General features: G+C 40.6%; 1 protein-coding gene across 2 annotated transcripts; it reads right to left on the bottom strand.

The window, feature by feature from the left end:
* Nucleotides 1–8,277: 8,277 nt before the first annotated feature.
* On the bottom strand, nucleotides 8,278–12,554 carry LOC110288286 (olfactory receptor 1468-like). Of its 2 annotated transcripts, XM_021154675.1 has the most exons (3): nucleotides 12,406–12,554; nucleotides 10,012–10,195; nucleotides 8,278–9,230 (listed from the first exon to the last, which is right to left on the bottom strand). In XM_021154675.1, the coding sequence occupies exon 3, from the start codon at nucleotides 9,211–9,213 to the stop codon at nucleotides 8,278–8,280; it is 936 nt and encodes a 311-aa protein (XP_021010334.1). In that variant the 5' UTR covers nucleotides 9,214–9,230; nucleotides 10,012–10,195; nucleotides 12,406–12,554. The 2 variants fall into 2 exon arrangements, with proteins under 2 accessions (XP_021010334.1, XP_021010335.1); XM_021154676.1 differs by lacking the exon at nucleotides 10,012–10,195 and having other exon boundaries at nucleotides 12,406–12,519.
* Between the last annotated feature and the right edge of the window lie 2,103 nt (nucleotides 12,555–14,657).

Consider the following 14,657-nt stretch of genomic DNA (forward strand, 5'->3'; position numbering starts at 1 on the left):
CTTTCTAATTCGTTGAAGAATTGATTTGGAATTTTGATGGGGATTGCATTGAATCTGTAGATTGCTTTTGGCAAGATAGCCATTTTTACAATTTTTTTTTTGGTTTTTTAAGACAGGGTTTCTCTGTATAGCCCTGTCTGTCCTGGAACTCACTCTGTAGACCAGTCTGGCCTCGAACTCAGAAATCTGCCTGCCTCTGCCTTCCGAGTGTTGGGATTAAAGGTGTAAGCCACCATGCCTGGAAAGTTTTCAATTTTTTTTTTTTTTTGGTTTTTTGAGACAGGGTTTCTCTGTGTAGCCCTGGCTGTCCTGGCACTTACTTTGTAGCATTTGAGTGGAGTCTAGATCCTGAATAACTCATTAAAGATAGTAATTACCCATGACCTTACTAGAAACAATTCACCTTAGGGATCTCTAATGAAAACAAACTATAATCACCAATCTCTACTTTTTACAGTTATGGGAAGGTAGAATTTATACAATAACAACAACAAGAACAACAAACAAAGCAAGGAAATTGCTAAAATAGAGTAACAAAAAGGCATGGAAGTATGCACACTCATTCCTTGTTTAGGAAACTATCAAGATTTCTGCTTGACTGGCTCCCACTTTATCAGAACAAATCCTACTTCCTCAAATGTTTTCCTTATCAGTCTCTAACAATATCCATTCTGTGTCCTAAATCACATGAATGGGCACACTCATACACATACCACAATACACACACACACAAACACACACACACATACAAACACACATACACACACACATACACACACATACACACACATATACACACACACAGACACAGACACACAGACACAGACACACACAGACACACACAGGCACACCCACAGACACACACACAGACACACACACAGACACACACACACACACACACACACACACACACACACACACACTCACCCTAGACATGTCATTCTGTGATTCTGGACAACACTGTCTAATGAATCTCTCACATTTCTAAAGCTGACAAAACAGAAGAAATGTCAACAGACCTCAACAACTTTCTCTGAAATGATGTAACATATTTTGACTGCTTGCATCATCACAGATCGACAGGGTTTGATGTAGCTGAATTCAGATTGACAGTGTTTGTTTACGCTGAATTCACTTAAACATTGTGGATTAAAATTACAGAAGGGAAACCATGTAGGAAAAAAAAAACAAACATAACCTTTTTTTAATTAGATATTTTCTTTGTTTACATTTCAAATGCTATCCCGAAAGTTCCCTATACTCTCCCCCCCCCCCCCCCCCCCCCCCCCCCCCCCCCCCCCCCCCCCCCCCCCCCGCCCTGCTTCCCTACCCACCCATTCCCACTTCTTGGCCCTGGTGTTCTGCTGTACTGGGGCATATAAAGTTTGCAATACCAAGGGGCCTCTTTTTCCAATGATGGACGACTAGGCCATCTTCTGCTACATATGCAACTAGAGTCAAAACGATGTTATTCTTATGTGCCCCAGATCAGCCTCAAATATACAACCTCACATATGCCTTTGTGTTCTGAACACTGTGATGACATGAATGTGCCATGATGCCTAGTTTCAGCTTCTCCTGTAATGAACACTGCTTTTGTGTTTCACATGCATATGTGCAAAGATCATAATTTAGAAAAATCACCATCAACTACTATCACTGATGGGTAAATGGATTTCATACTTTCTTTACAAGTTAAGCCTAGTTCTCAAATGAAACATCACATAAAAATCATAAGCTAATTGTTTCTACATATTTCTGTCACATTGGATTCTGTAGAAGCACTGAGTTTGGTTGAGTGGCCCTTACTGTACATTGACATGAACACATAAATGATATTAATGTCACCTTGATGGACTGCACTTAGGAATACTCTCATTCAGTATCAGTAAAACAGAGATTTGCGAACTGTACAGATAAAATAGATCATCATATGTGTTCAGAGTTTATGAAGACCCTACACGTGAAGGTATCGTGAACAACCTTTCAGCAGTACATCACTGAACCCCACTTCACAGGGCTGCTCCTGTGTTGAGACAGTAGGATTCTGAGAGAAAAAAAATAATTTTAAGGAGCCCATCAATATGAAAGGGGTTACAGGATGACCATGAAAAAAATACTTGCACAGTGTGGCACAGTCTTGGAGAGAGAGAAAAGAAGAATGTTATCATACCCCTAAAACTGTCCTGAATCACACTGGAAATTCATGTGGGTTCACAGGAGGACAGCTGCTTATTTTCCTGAATGTACTTGCTCTGCTGAGGCTAAGTCAAAGGTTCTGGTTGATGATCCTGCTCACCTTCCTTTTAATTGCTGACACAGGAATAGCAGCCTCTGTACTCATCACCTATTTGCATCATCCCTGCCCACAACCCTTACTGCCATCCCTTGCACTTATAGGTCCTATATCCCAGAGGATTCCAGATCCTGAATAAGGGATTAAAGATAAAATAATTACCTAAGGCCTTTCTAGGACCAATTTACCTTAGTGAACTACAGTGGAGACCAATTATAATCACCAATCCCACCTCCCTACACTTAGAGGAGGTAGACTTAAAAGAAAAACAAAGAAAACGAACAAAACTAATAAATAGTAGCACCAAGAGAAAAAAGAAAGCATGAAAAGATGCATACTCATTGTCTGCTTAGGTAATGAACAGGCCTTTTGCTTGACTGGAGCCCACTTTATTAGGGGTGAGGAGTGAGGAAAGGTGACTGAAAACTACCTCAGCTTACCAGCCATTATTCTGATTGTTAGTACTTTAATGTGTCTCAATCAAGAAAAAATTGCACAAAAAACATCAGTAGTTTTTATATTTTTGGTTTTGAACCTAGCCTTTAACAGCTGAGCCACCTCTGCAGCCCATCCAACAGTAGTTTTTAAGCAGATTGAGACCAGATAAAATCATTTTGCCTTTCTCACTGAGGCACTCACAGTCACTCTGGTCAGATTCAATTAGCTTTCAGGAAATGGTGATTGGATTCTTGGGGCACTAGACAATGAAGTACAGGTGACTCTCCACCTTCCTTTTACTCCCCTTCATGATTAAGCCCCATAGCACCCCATCATCTTCCCCAGTAGTGTGTATGTGGGGTCATCCTTGCATTCTCTGACAGTAACAAGCTCAGATATAGCATCTTGATACAATGCCCTGTCAAACAGGAAGTTACCCAGGTACTTCCCAAGTCTGGGTCAGTTCAGCTGTGAGAGCCAATGGTGAGAGTAATGATCTTTGAGATATGTCAGGATGAGGTTGTTAATTTTTTTTCTGATATCCAATATGTAGTTTAGGTGACCCATGTATCACCCTTATTCCAAATTAAAGAACACCTAACCTCCTCTCCCTGACAATGACCAGAAGCCCATCCTTTGTATATTTGCCACATTAGGTCACATTTGGGGTTCCCCGGTGCCCTGGCTTGGGGAAATGATTGAATGTACTACATGATCATGTTCGTGGATCCTGAGCTCCTGGAAGAGGTCCAAATGCTGTACCAACAATTTCACCAGTCCCTACAGAGCCTTCACAAACTTATCCTAGGGCTTTCAATGCCTCAGTGTAAACATCTGGCCATTACTGTGCTACTTGTGCCCCTCCTCGTGCCCCCTCAATTGGGGATGAGGGGCATGAATCCCAGAGGCCTATTACCCAGGCCCTTAGGGCAGATAGGCATTACTCATTACCCTCTATTATTATAGCCTCCTCTATATGCTCATAATAGTAGATACCTGATCTTATGTCTATGCTATGGAGTCTGACTCTTCTCTTCATTCTACTCTTTTGGATATGGTGAGGAGTTATTGGCCCTTGTGTCTTTGTCACCTCTATTATTGCCTTGGACTCAGGTTGCCCTGGGTACCCTATAATGTTTATGACCAACACCACACTGGGTCTTCCACTCATGGACCCTATAGATGCAACTCAGATGATTACCAGCACTTGGCCTGTAGCTAGAATCATCTGTTTTGTGATAGAAGCTGAGAGATTCCCTTGTATCCAACTTAAGAACTGTTGTGCCCACCTCAACTGTTGTGCCCACCTCGGCCGGCAAGGACGACACAACATGGTCGGATTCTTCTTAACAGCCTTTATTGCAGGAACACCTCGATGCTGCTACAGGGGACTCCGGGCACCCAGGGAGCACTGCTTATATGCACCCCCGCACAGGAGAAGGCTCTGTGGCCCCCTGGGATTGGTCAGTCTGCTGGCACCTAATTTGCGTGCAGCCGCTGGGGAGGGGTTGGTGCCAGATTCGGGCTAGGGCCTGCACAGTGGTGTTGTTTGCCACAAAGGCACACCAGAAACCAGCACCATCTTAGAGTTGGCTTCCTACAAAGAACCCCATAATGGGATTTTCATGGCAATAAAACTGTGGGAAGGCGCTGGGTATGGAGATTCTTTCCCCTGGTGTTTGGTCATAAGCTGGCCTTGTTTCCTCTCCATCTCAGCGGGGTATCTATCACACTACTGTTCCTCACTATCTCCCTACAAGTAGACTGCCAACTATAGTCAAACTTCCAATGCTGTGGGAACACTGTCAACTCTAACCCCTCTGGCTAAGTACAGGATTTTGGAGTACATATTGTTAACTCCAATGATTCTTATGTGTCCCCCTATACCTTAGTGCTATGTTGCTTTCTACCAGATGAGGACCAGCCATATTCCTTTAGAACATCCACCCAGACTAGATGTGATATCATTCTGGGAAACAGGGACATTTGTGGGGGTCTCTGGATGTATCAACCTACACCCCCTCTTTCTGTTAAGGGGTGGTAGTATCTTAAATGGGACTTGTATTGACACATCTGGCAATGGTATGAATGTGAATATAGTTAAATTTCCCAAATTATTTTGGGGCCTACCCCAGTGTAGGATTATGTTGGGCCCAAAATCTCTCTTCCCAAAGCTTCTTGGAAAGGTGGGATGCAGGGAGTTTAACTGTGTTTATTACACACCGTGCCTGGCAGGTGTAAGGCTATAGGGAAGCACTGATGCACTGCTTGGGGGTGGGAAAGCTCAGTCTGAGTTGTAGGAAAGCCAGAGGCTGGCTTGGGAGTCCCAGGGCCTTCGAAGAGGCTGGGGCCATATGGTTCTCAGACCTTTGGACACTGAAGTGCTGCTGGGAGCTTCTGAAGAGCAGAGACTGGATTTGGGTGCCTGTGGGCTGTGTCTAGCCCAGGGCTAGGGTGGGGAGAAAGGGAGGATCTGGCTTGTCCCACGGGGAAATTCCTTGGCTTGGTGGCAGTTGTGGCTAAGAATATAGAGAGGCCTTCTACAGGAGATTAGAATGTTGTTCTGTAGGCAAAGTCCTTCTCCATGGCTCCCCATGGAAGATCTCAATGAAAAGAGATAGTAGTCCATGGTTCTGAGACATTTATTGTCATGATGGAAAGTTGATGTATAAAACCACACTCCACTTCTCAGGGTGGGCCTGAGATTAAATATCTTTTGCAGGGAATATCTGGGAAGGAAAGCATATTGGCAACACTCTCTGGACCTCTACATACCTTGTTTGCATGGACATCTTTGTCTTGAGCTTATGTGACCATAGGTCACATCTCTTTTCCTATTGTCTTGATCCGAGATGTTAGGGATGTCTCATGTACATGTGGAAGGGTTTGGGGTGTTGCCCTTACATGACCGATGGCCACAAATCTATGAGGAGTTGAGGCTACGTGACAGAGGCTTGGTGCCAGGAGCAGGAAAATTTCTTACCATTCCTCCAGGGCTTCAAGCCTTCAGGTCAAGCAAGGACCAGTCTTTCCCTCACAGTCCACTGCTCCTCACTCCAGTATGTCTTCACACCCTTACCCCCATTCTCCTTTCTTCTAACAAATGCTTTTGACCTCCAAGAAGTGCTAAACTGTTTTCTACCATGACATCTAATGACATTCTGGTCCAACCAAATTGGCCATCTTCCTATGTGAACCTGTTGCGATATGGATACCTATGACTAATGCAACTCATTTCCATGCTATCACTTTGATGTCTAAAACTGACTTACAACCCCTACAACAGGTCAAATAAGATTTTGGCATCACTGTGTCCACAATTAGCACCATCTTGGCAGCTGTAGTGGGGGCAACTACAACAACAGTGCCTATGAAAACAGTGGAAACATTAGACAGAGTAAAATTTCACTCTGTTGATGCCCTCCAGGTATAGGACATGCATAATTATCTTTACTAGGTCATCCATATTTTATAACAGGTTGACTTGTTGAGATGGTACAGGATATGTCTCTTCTTGTCTGTGACCCTAGGTTTAGGGCTTTCTACCTGGCCCCCTACCACGTACATAATTTCACCTCAGATAGGTTGAAGTTGGTCTATATATCAAGAAGACATGGTCCACTATGTCTCTCAATTATTCTATAATCTTCAGGGAACAAATAGTTAAACTTCACTAGACCTCCAGCTATGTCCTTGAAATGAGCTTTATTATTAAAGTATGAGACCTTAAAGTAAAGACTTTAAAAGGATCTTTAACCCCTCTTGGATGGACATTTACACAATATTAGGGGGTGTTTGGTTAGTAATCCTTCTCTATAAGTGTCTTATGCAGCATATGTTGCTTCAGTGTTCCATCAATAAGACCATGCTCCAAGTGTTGATGGCCCTGAACACGGCATGCCTCCTGAGGTTATAGATACAAAGGCCTCTGAATAGGCTTACCTACTCCACCTGGGCATGTTCTCCAGGGAGGCTGATCTTCCAAAGCCTGTAGTGAATGACTGGAAAGACCCCAATAGCTGGGGCAACCTAAGACAGGCATAGTTCCTTATGCTGGTTGCCCCCTGAGGTGGAGTCAACAAGGTCAGAGCATAGAACTCTGGCTCCCACTGAGCTGGCAACTTTTAAAAGAAAAAGGGTGGATATGTAGAAGGAGTGAGTCAGCATGTTCTGACTAGTAGTGTGCAATAGCCCACAGAGGTACAGCTGGCACATCCACATTTATGAACCCCATAGACTTTCTGATACCTGGGGATGAACAAAGACAGAGCTTATGACCAGAGCAGACAATTGGCTGGTACCAGCTATGTGGAACAAGCATTTACAGACTGAGGGGACATGGACAGATTGCATAAAGGCACTCCCCACTACTACAATAAATGAGTCTGCTTCTATTTCTCACCTGGTCCCCAGGGGTTCTTTCATTGATTCCATTCCTTATCAACTACCCCCAACTACCATGCTAAGGGGCTTAGGGCTAGGTAGGGCAACAGTAAAGTCATTATTATACAGAATTCTTCTGGTATCAGATGGGAGAAGATATAGAGATCTATACATAAACATTATGTAGAAAGAGTTTAAGTTGGCAGCCTCCACTGGGTTCCTCACTTCAGAGATGGGGTAACCCTCTTTAGGGTGAGGAAAGACTGTAGGAATAAAAGGGGATGGAATACACCAGGAGAACACAGTCCCACACTAACAACTAAGCAATGGTTTACATGGGCTCCCACAGTCTGAAAAGTCAAGCAGGGGTTCTGCATTGGTCTCTACTAGGTCATCTGTCTATATGTTAGGGCTGTTATCTTGGTGATTTTGTGGGGCTCCAAACAGTGTGATCAGGTTTATCTCTGAGTCTTTTTCCAGCTCTTAAGAGTCTTTTCCTTTTATTGTGTTGTCTTAGCCATCCTTGATATGAGGGATCTTATCTTTTCTTACTGTATCTTGTATTGTGATGTTTATTTGTCCTCTTTTGGAGGCCATCTCTTTTCAGCAGAGGAAAGGGAGAAGTATATTTGGGGAAGAAGCATAGAGATGTGGAGGAAGGGGAAACTCTGGCTGGCATGTATAGTATGAGAGAAAAATCTATTTTCCATAATAATAAAAAGAATGTAAGGAACAGAATCTGATAAAACATTGGCTTTTACTTAATGATTACTTAGATTCACTCTATTAATTAATTAATTAATTAATTAATTAATTAATGTGACAGGGTTTCTCTGTATAGCCCTGGCTGTCCTGGAACTCATTCTTTAGACCAGGCTGGCCTTGAACTCAGAGATTTGCCTGCCTTTGCCTTCCGAGTGCTGGGATTAAAGGTGTGTGTCACTATGCCCAGCAGAATCACACATTTAAGGCAGAGGATGGCATAATTGGATCTCCAAGGTCCCCTTTCCCAATTGAACTACTTTTTAAAACTCCCTTTTGCAGATGGGAATAGTATGTATTATGTACTTGTATGTGGGTTCCCTAGGAAGGATAAATTTTGTAATATTAATAGCAGTATATTCACTAAATAAATTTAAGTAAAAATCCCAGAGTTGCCATTATAAAGGTATTTTCTTGATAAGAACGTTTATAAGGGCCTCCTTTATATCTCTGTTCCTCAGGCTATAGATGAAAGGGTTTAGCATGGGAGTCACCACTGTGTACATCATGGCAATAGAAGCCTCCTTTGCTGTAAAGTTATTATCTGATGGACATAAGTAGAGACCAATAATTGTCCCATAGAATAGTGACACCACAGTCAGGTGGGAGCCACAGGTAGAGAAGACCTTGTATATGGCCCGAGTAGAAGAAGCCTTTAGAATAGAGAAGATAATTTGTACATAGGACACAACAATGAGTAAGAATGGAATGACCATAAGGGGCCCTCCCAAGATAAATATCATAAGTTCATTTATATAAATATCAGAGCAGGCCAACTTGAACAGGGCAGACATGTCACAGAAAAAGTGACGGATCATGTTGTCCTCACAGAATGACAACCTAGCCAAGAGTAGAGTGTGCAACATGGAATACAGCATGTTAAATACCCAGGATATCATCACTGCACACACACAGAGCTTGAGACTCATGATGCTGGTGTAGTGAAGGGGAAGGCAGATGGCCACATAGCGGTCATAGGCCATGACCACAAGCAGGAAGATTTCCAGGCCTCCAAAAAGAACAAAAAAGTACATTTGTGTCAGGCAACCTGCATAGGTGATGGATGTGTCCTGGCTCTGCATGTTCTGCAGCAACTTGGGCATTGTGACAGAGGAAAAGCAGAGATCAGAGAAGGACAAGTTGCTGAGAAAGAAGTACATGGGTGTGTGGAGATGNGAGTCCAGTCGAATGAGGATGATGATGATGAGGTTCCCCAGGATGGTGGTGAGGTACATTGCCAGGAACAGGACAAAGAAGAGTTCCTGGTGCTCTGCGGGGATAGGCAGGCCCAGGAGGAGGAACTGGCTGAAGAGAGTTTGGTTGCTCTTTATCATTCTTCCTCTCCAGTATCCTAATGAGAAATCATCAGATTCTTTAAAATAAAAAAATCAACATATATCTAGGGAACATATTCTACAACAATGGAGCTGACCATATTTGTAGAAATTATAATTTCAAAACACCAAATGTCTGTACTCATTAAAATTACTAATGATTTTTCTTACATTTTCTTTAAAATATATGCATCTCTAATTCTTTCCTAAATAGTTCTATGCACTTATACTGAGATGGAAAAGTGGACTAATTTTTCTCTCTCTTGTTTCAAGTTCATGTCCATCTTCTCCTGTCTCCTGATCCTTCTCTTCTTCCTGTTGTTTTTAACTTGGTCTGTGCAATTTTATACTTTGTTTTTTTTAATGAATTTGAGTTATGTTGCCAACACAATTTAATATAAATTTTAAGAAAATCTCATATACTAAAAAATGTTATATTATAAGTTCAAAATCAGACTTGCATGTCCCTGTAACATACAGATTTCTGCTTCACTGTTAACAATCATCTCCCTTCCATTGCATGTATGACAGGCATGAAGCTCAAAAGCCCCAACTGAAATTCATGGTGTCACTTTATTATTTCTGAAAGCATTCCTTGTTCCCCTACCATTCCAGTCTCCATAGAACCACACACACACAAAAAAAAACCAATATGATTTTCATCCTAAATCTGTGATTTTAGATCCATTCACTCTTTTCTTAATTTGAACTGCTGTTGCATATTCTACAAGTCTCTTCTCCATTCTCCTATTCCATCCATTCCTCTATGTGTGATTTTATTCATTTATCAGGACACACCTTGTCTTTACTGGAATATAGAAGTAGACTCAGTTCATGCCCATCTTCTCTTGTCTCCTGATCCTTCTCTTCTCCTTCAACATGCATCATTTACTCTGTGGCATTTTAACAGAGGAGTTCCTTCACATTTTTTTGATTAATTATTTATGTTAGCACTCTTGCTATGTGGATAAGAACAAGGCTCCTATTTGGGACACAAATTCTCTTTTGTCATATCACAGGTGATAGTTGTACATCCCACATGGTCCCACATGCTTTCCTTTTATCATTCAATGCTGGGGTCAATCTCTTCACAACCCACATTTTAGAGTTGCTTGTTTTCTGCCTCTCACTTCTTCCCTTCTGTTTCCCTTTCATTTGGTTCATCCTCACTCACATGTAATGGTTATTGCTTATCACATACATAACTAAACTTACCCTCTCCTCTCGTACTATTTGATACCTTCAACCATGCTTCATAGCGTCCTATACTTACATCCCATGTACTTAATACTGTGATTATGGCTTTAAACTATCTTCCCATCGGTTGTAAAGTTTATGCAGGAAAGGTCACAAATGCCTTCATTCTATTTGGTTATTTACAATCATTCATAATCTCCAACTAGGGTCAATACCTATCATGTTGCATGTATTTGGCCAGTGAAAATTTGTTACCTGCAGCTCAAACTGATACAGATTAATTCAACCTCAAAGGTAGATAAAATTACCATTTAAATATAAATACTTGAATACTTAACACTAAATTTTACACTCTATAATGAGTGTGAGAGAGCTAACATGTTTTCAGTGTTAGAGTTAACCATTGGTTTCACTTCTCAGAAGTGCCAATGACTACATATCATATCCATATGCTTTAATCCTCAAAATGTAATTGATCCTGATGTGCAACACAGGATAAAATATTTATAAATAATAACATGAAGAAGCAACAACATTACTCTTGAGTTTTCACTTGAGTTATTCCTCAGACATTTATTCTATGTATAAATATAATATATATTATGGTTAATTTAATTTATGCATCAAATGGGTTAAGTCCAATGGTAGTTTTTAAATAAGTTTAATTGATATCCAGATATGCAGATGTTTTCTAAATGTCATTAAAATGTGTGAGCTTTGAGTAAAAAAGGAGCACTCCATCACATGATGAGCTTCATACAATCAGAATAAGGGTTTTGGTGAAAAAATATATTTCTTCATAGAAAAAGTTTGCATCTTCTTCCTTAGATACAATTCTCTAACCTCTACTGTTCTCAGGGATTCCAATGTCAGTCTGTATAGAAGTCATATGCATGGGTGAACACACACACACACAAACACACACATACACACACACACACACACAGAGACACACACACACTATGATTCTTGACAACACTGGATAATTTGAAACTATGATGCATCTCAAAATAACAAAACAGGAGAAACATCAATAAATCTCAGTAAGATTTCTGAAAAGTTATAATCTAGGGTGAATGCTTGTGTCTTCACAGACTGATAGTGTTTTAGTCCAGCTGCATTCAGAGCTTGCACACTTAAAACATAGTGGATAAACATTACAGCAGGAAAATCATATAGCAAAAAATGTCATGCAGCATTTAAAAAGATGCTCTTCTTGTGTATCTCAGCCTTGTTTAAAGAGAGAATTCAGACTCTCCTTCCTGAGCACTGAAATGAAAGGAACGTGCCAGCAAGTCCAGTTTCTGCTTCTCCAGTAAATGAACAGTGACTTTGTGTTATATGTGCAAACAAAGATCAGATTTCAGAGAAACGACTGTCAATTGTTACCACTAATGGACAAATGGGCTTTATACCTTCTTTAGATGTTAAAACCACAGTCCTCAAATTAAACAGCACAGGGAAATCACAAGAAATATGTTTCTAACATTTGCTACATCTGTGCTTCATCTTGTATTCTGTAGAATCACTGTGTTTTGATGAGTAGTTCTCATTCTACGTTTACTTGAACACCTAGATGATATAAATGTCACCTTTGATGGACTGTATTTAGAGGTAATATCATACAATACCAGTAACATAGATGTTTGTGAACTCATGAAGATAAAATTAATCATCATCATGGAGAGGACATTGGTAAGAGTTTGTTAAGTTCCCACAGGATAAAGTATAGAAAACTACCCTTTAGCACAACAGCAGTGAACTCCATTTCACAGGGCTGCTCTTGTGATGAAATGGTTTAATACTGAAAGAAAAAAATATGGTCAATAATTGTAATGAACCCACCAATACGAAAGAGGTTACATGAGGACCATGAGACAAAAATAGTTTTTACAGTATGAGGAAGTCTTGAAGACAGAGAATAGAAGTATTTATCATACCCGAAAAACTGTCCTGCATCATGCTGGAAATTCATGTAGATTCACAGAAACACACCTGCTTATTTTTTGACTATACTTAGCTCTCCTGAGGCTGAGTCCAAGTTTCTGATTGATGATCCTGCTCACCATCATTTTATTTGCAGACACAGGGCTCACAGACTCTGTACTCATCACCTATCTGCACCATCCCTGCATATATCCATCCCCCTGCCATCCGTGGGCTTCAAGTGCCCAGTATCCTGGAGGAGTTCAGATCCTGTATAACTCACTACGTAAGGCATAGTAATTAATTAGGACCTCTCTCAGACTAATTTACTACAGGGATCCCTAGTGGAGACCAATTATGGCCATTGATCACTATTTCCTGAACTTAGTAAAAGGTAAAATTTAAGGACGATAAGTAAAACTCAGTAAAAAATCGCACCAATAAGAAAGCCTAAAAGCCTGGAAAGATGCATAGTCATTCCATACTCAGATAATGAACTTGGCTTTTACTTGACTGGAGCTCACTTTGTTAGCAGTGAAAGAGGAGAAAGGTAACTGCACACCATCCCAAATTATCAGGAATTTTCCTGATTATAAATAACTTAAAGTGTTTCACTCACCACAAAAATTTACCCAAACACTACTTGTTTTTACATTTTTGAATGTGAGGCTAGTCTTTAATGGCCAAGCTATGTCTACAGCTCATCTTAGAGTTGGTTTAAAGCAGCATGAGATCATAAAAAAAAAATCACACTCACTGTGAAGCTTCTGAAGGACAACATGTCAATTCAACATAAGAGAAGACCCAAAAGAAGAGAGTGCAGACATGCATCTTTCTGAAAAAATTTAAACTTCATCACCCAACATTCTAGCTGTGCCCATATGTGAAAAGGGAAGGAATATAGCAAGAAGATGTCATGTTTAGGTCTTCCTCAATGGAACAGAAAAGTAGTCCATGTTCTTTATGTCAGTTCACTCATTTTGCCTTCTCACCTCTCTGTGAGAGCATTAATTGTACCTACTACAGTCATTATCAAACCCCTCTCCATCTATGTGTGATTACTTAGTAATTCCATGTTGAGTGGGTTGACAATAAATCAAGNTTTGTCTGTGTAATTCTATGTGCTAATAATCTATTTTCAACTTCTACCTAGTGCCCTAGTACAGATATGTCCTGGTCAACAGTGAATAATTTCTCTTGCAAATTCTTGTTGACATTTGCTCTCTTGATGATGGCCTTTTTTAATTGAGTGAAATGGAACTCAAGTTAATTTTCATTTTGATTACCTTAAGGTGAAGGATGTTGAATACTTGAAAAACTGTGTATTGGCCATTTGCATATCTCCTTTTGAGAACTCTCCATTTAGTCTTTTATCTATTTTTATTCAGTTTATTATTTTCTCATTCTTCATATTTTTGAGTTGCTGTGTATTCTGGATGTTAATCTCCTGTCAGGTATGCACCTGCCAAAGATTTTTCGCACTATGAAGGCTGTATTTTCTTTCTTTTATTTTGCTCATTTATACATATTATTTTTATTTTTAAAGTACCCACTTTACATCCTGCTCACTTCACCCCTTCCAGTCGCTCCCAGCCTCACCATGCAGCAGTCCTTACCCCCATAATCTCTCCCCTTCTCCTCTGTGCATGTTGAAGCCCCCTACAAATCCCATCATGCTGGTACATCAAGTCTCTGAGAGGCTTGTGCATCCTTTCCCACTGAGGCTAGACAAGGAAACCTAGCTAGAAGAACATATTCTACAGAGAGGCAAAAGGTTTTGTTCCACTTATTCGGGACCCACATGTAGACCAAGCTGCATATCTGCTAATTATGTACAGGGAAGCTTATGCCCAGTCCATGTATGTTCTTTGATTGGTAGTTCACTCTCTGAAAGCCCCAAGGGTCCAGATTAGTTGACTGTGTTTGTCTTCCTGTAGAGTTTCTATCTTGTTAGATACCAAAATCCCTGTTCTTCCATAAAGTCCCCAAGCTCGAGGTGGCTTGTAAGAGAACTACAAAGAGTGAGGCTGAATTCTTTGCTTGATATTTATAATTATTGTATCAATTTTGAAGAAGAGGACTGTATAAGTTACTCTTTTCTGAGATGAATGCTTTTCAAAATAATCATAGCTAATGAACCAGAATCTTATCCTCACTTAATGTCTGTGCCACCCTCCAAGTAGAACCATTGTTCATTGAAACAGTCTCTTCATGGAGAGAGCATCTTAATACACACACCACTTCTCTTCTCTTCTCTTCTCTTCTCTTCTCTTCTCTTCTCTTCTCTTCTCTTCTCTTCTCTTCTCTTCTCTTCCCTTCCC

The sequence above is a fragment of the Mus caroli genome, unplaced genomic scaffold (assembly GCF_900094665.2).
Source record: "Mus caroli unplaced genomic scaffold, CAROLI_EIJ_v1.1 scaffold_10055_1, whole genome shotgun sequence".
Classification (NCBI taxonomy): Eukaryota; Metazoa; Chordata; class Mammalia; order Rodentia; family Muridae; genus Mus; species Mus caroli.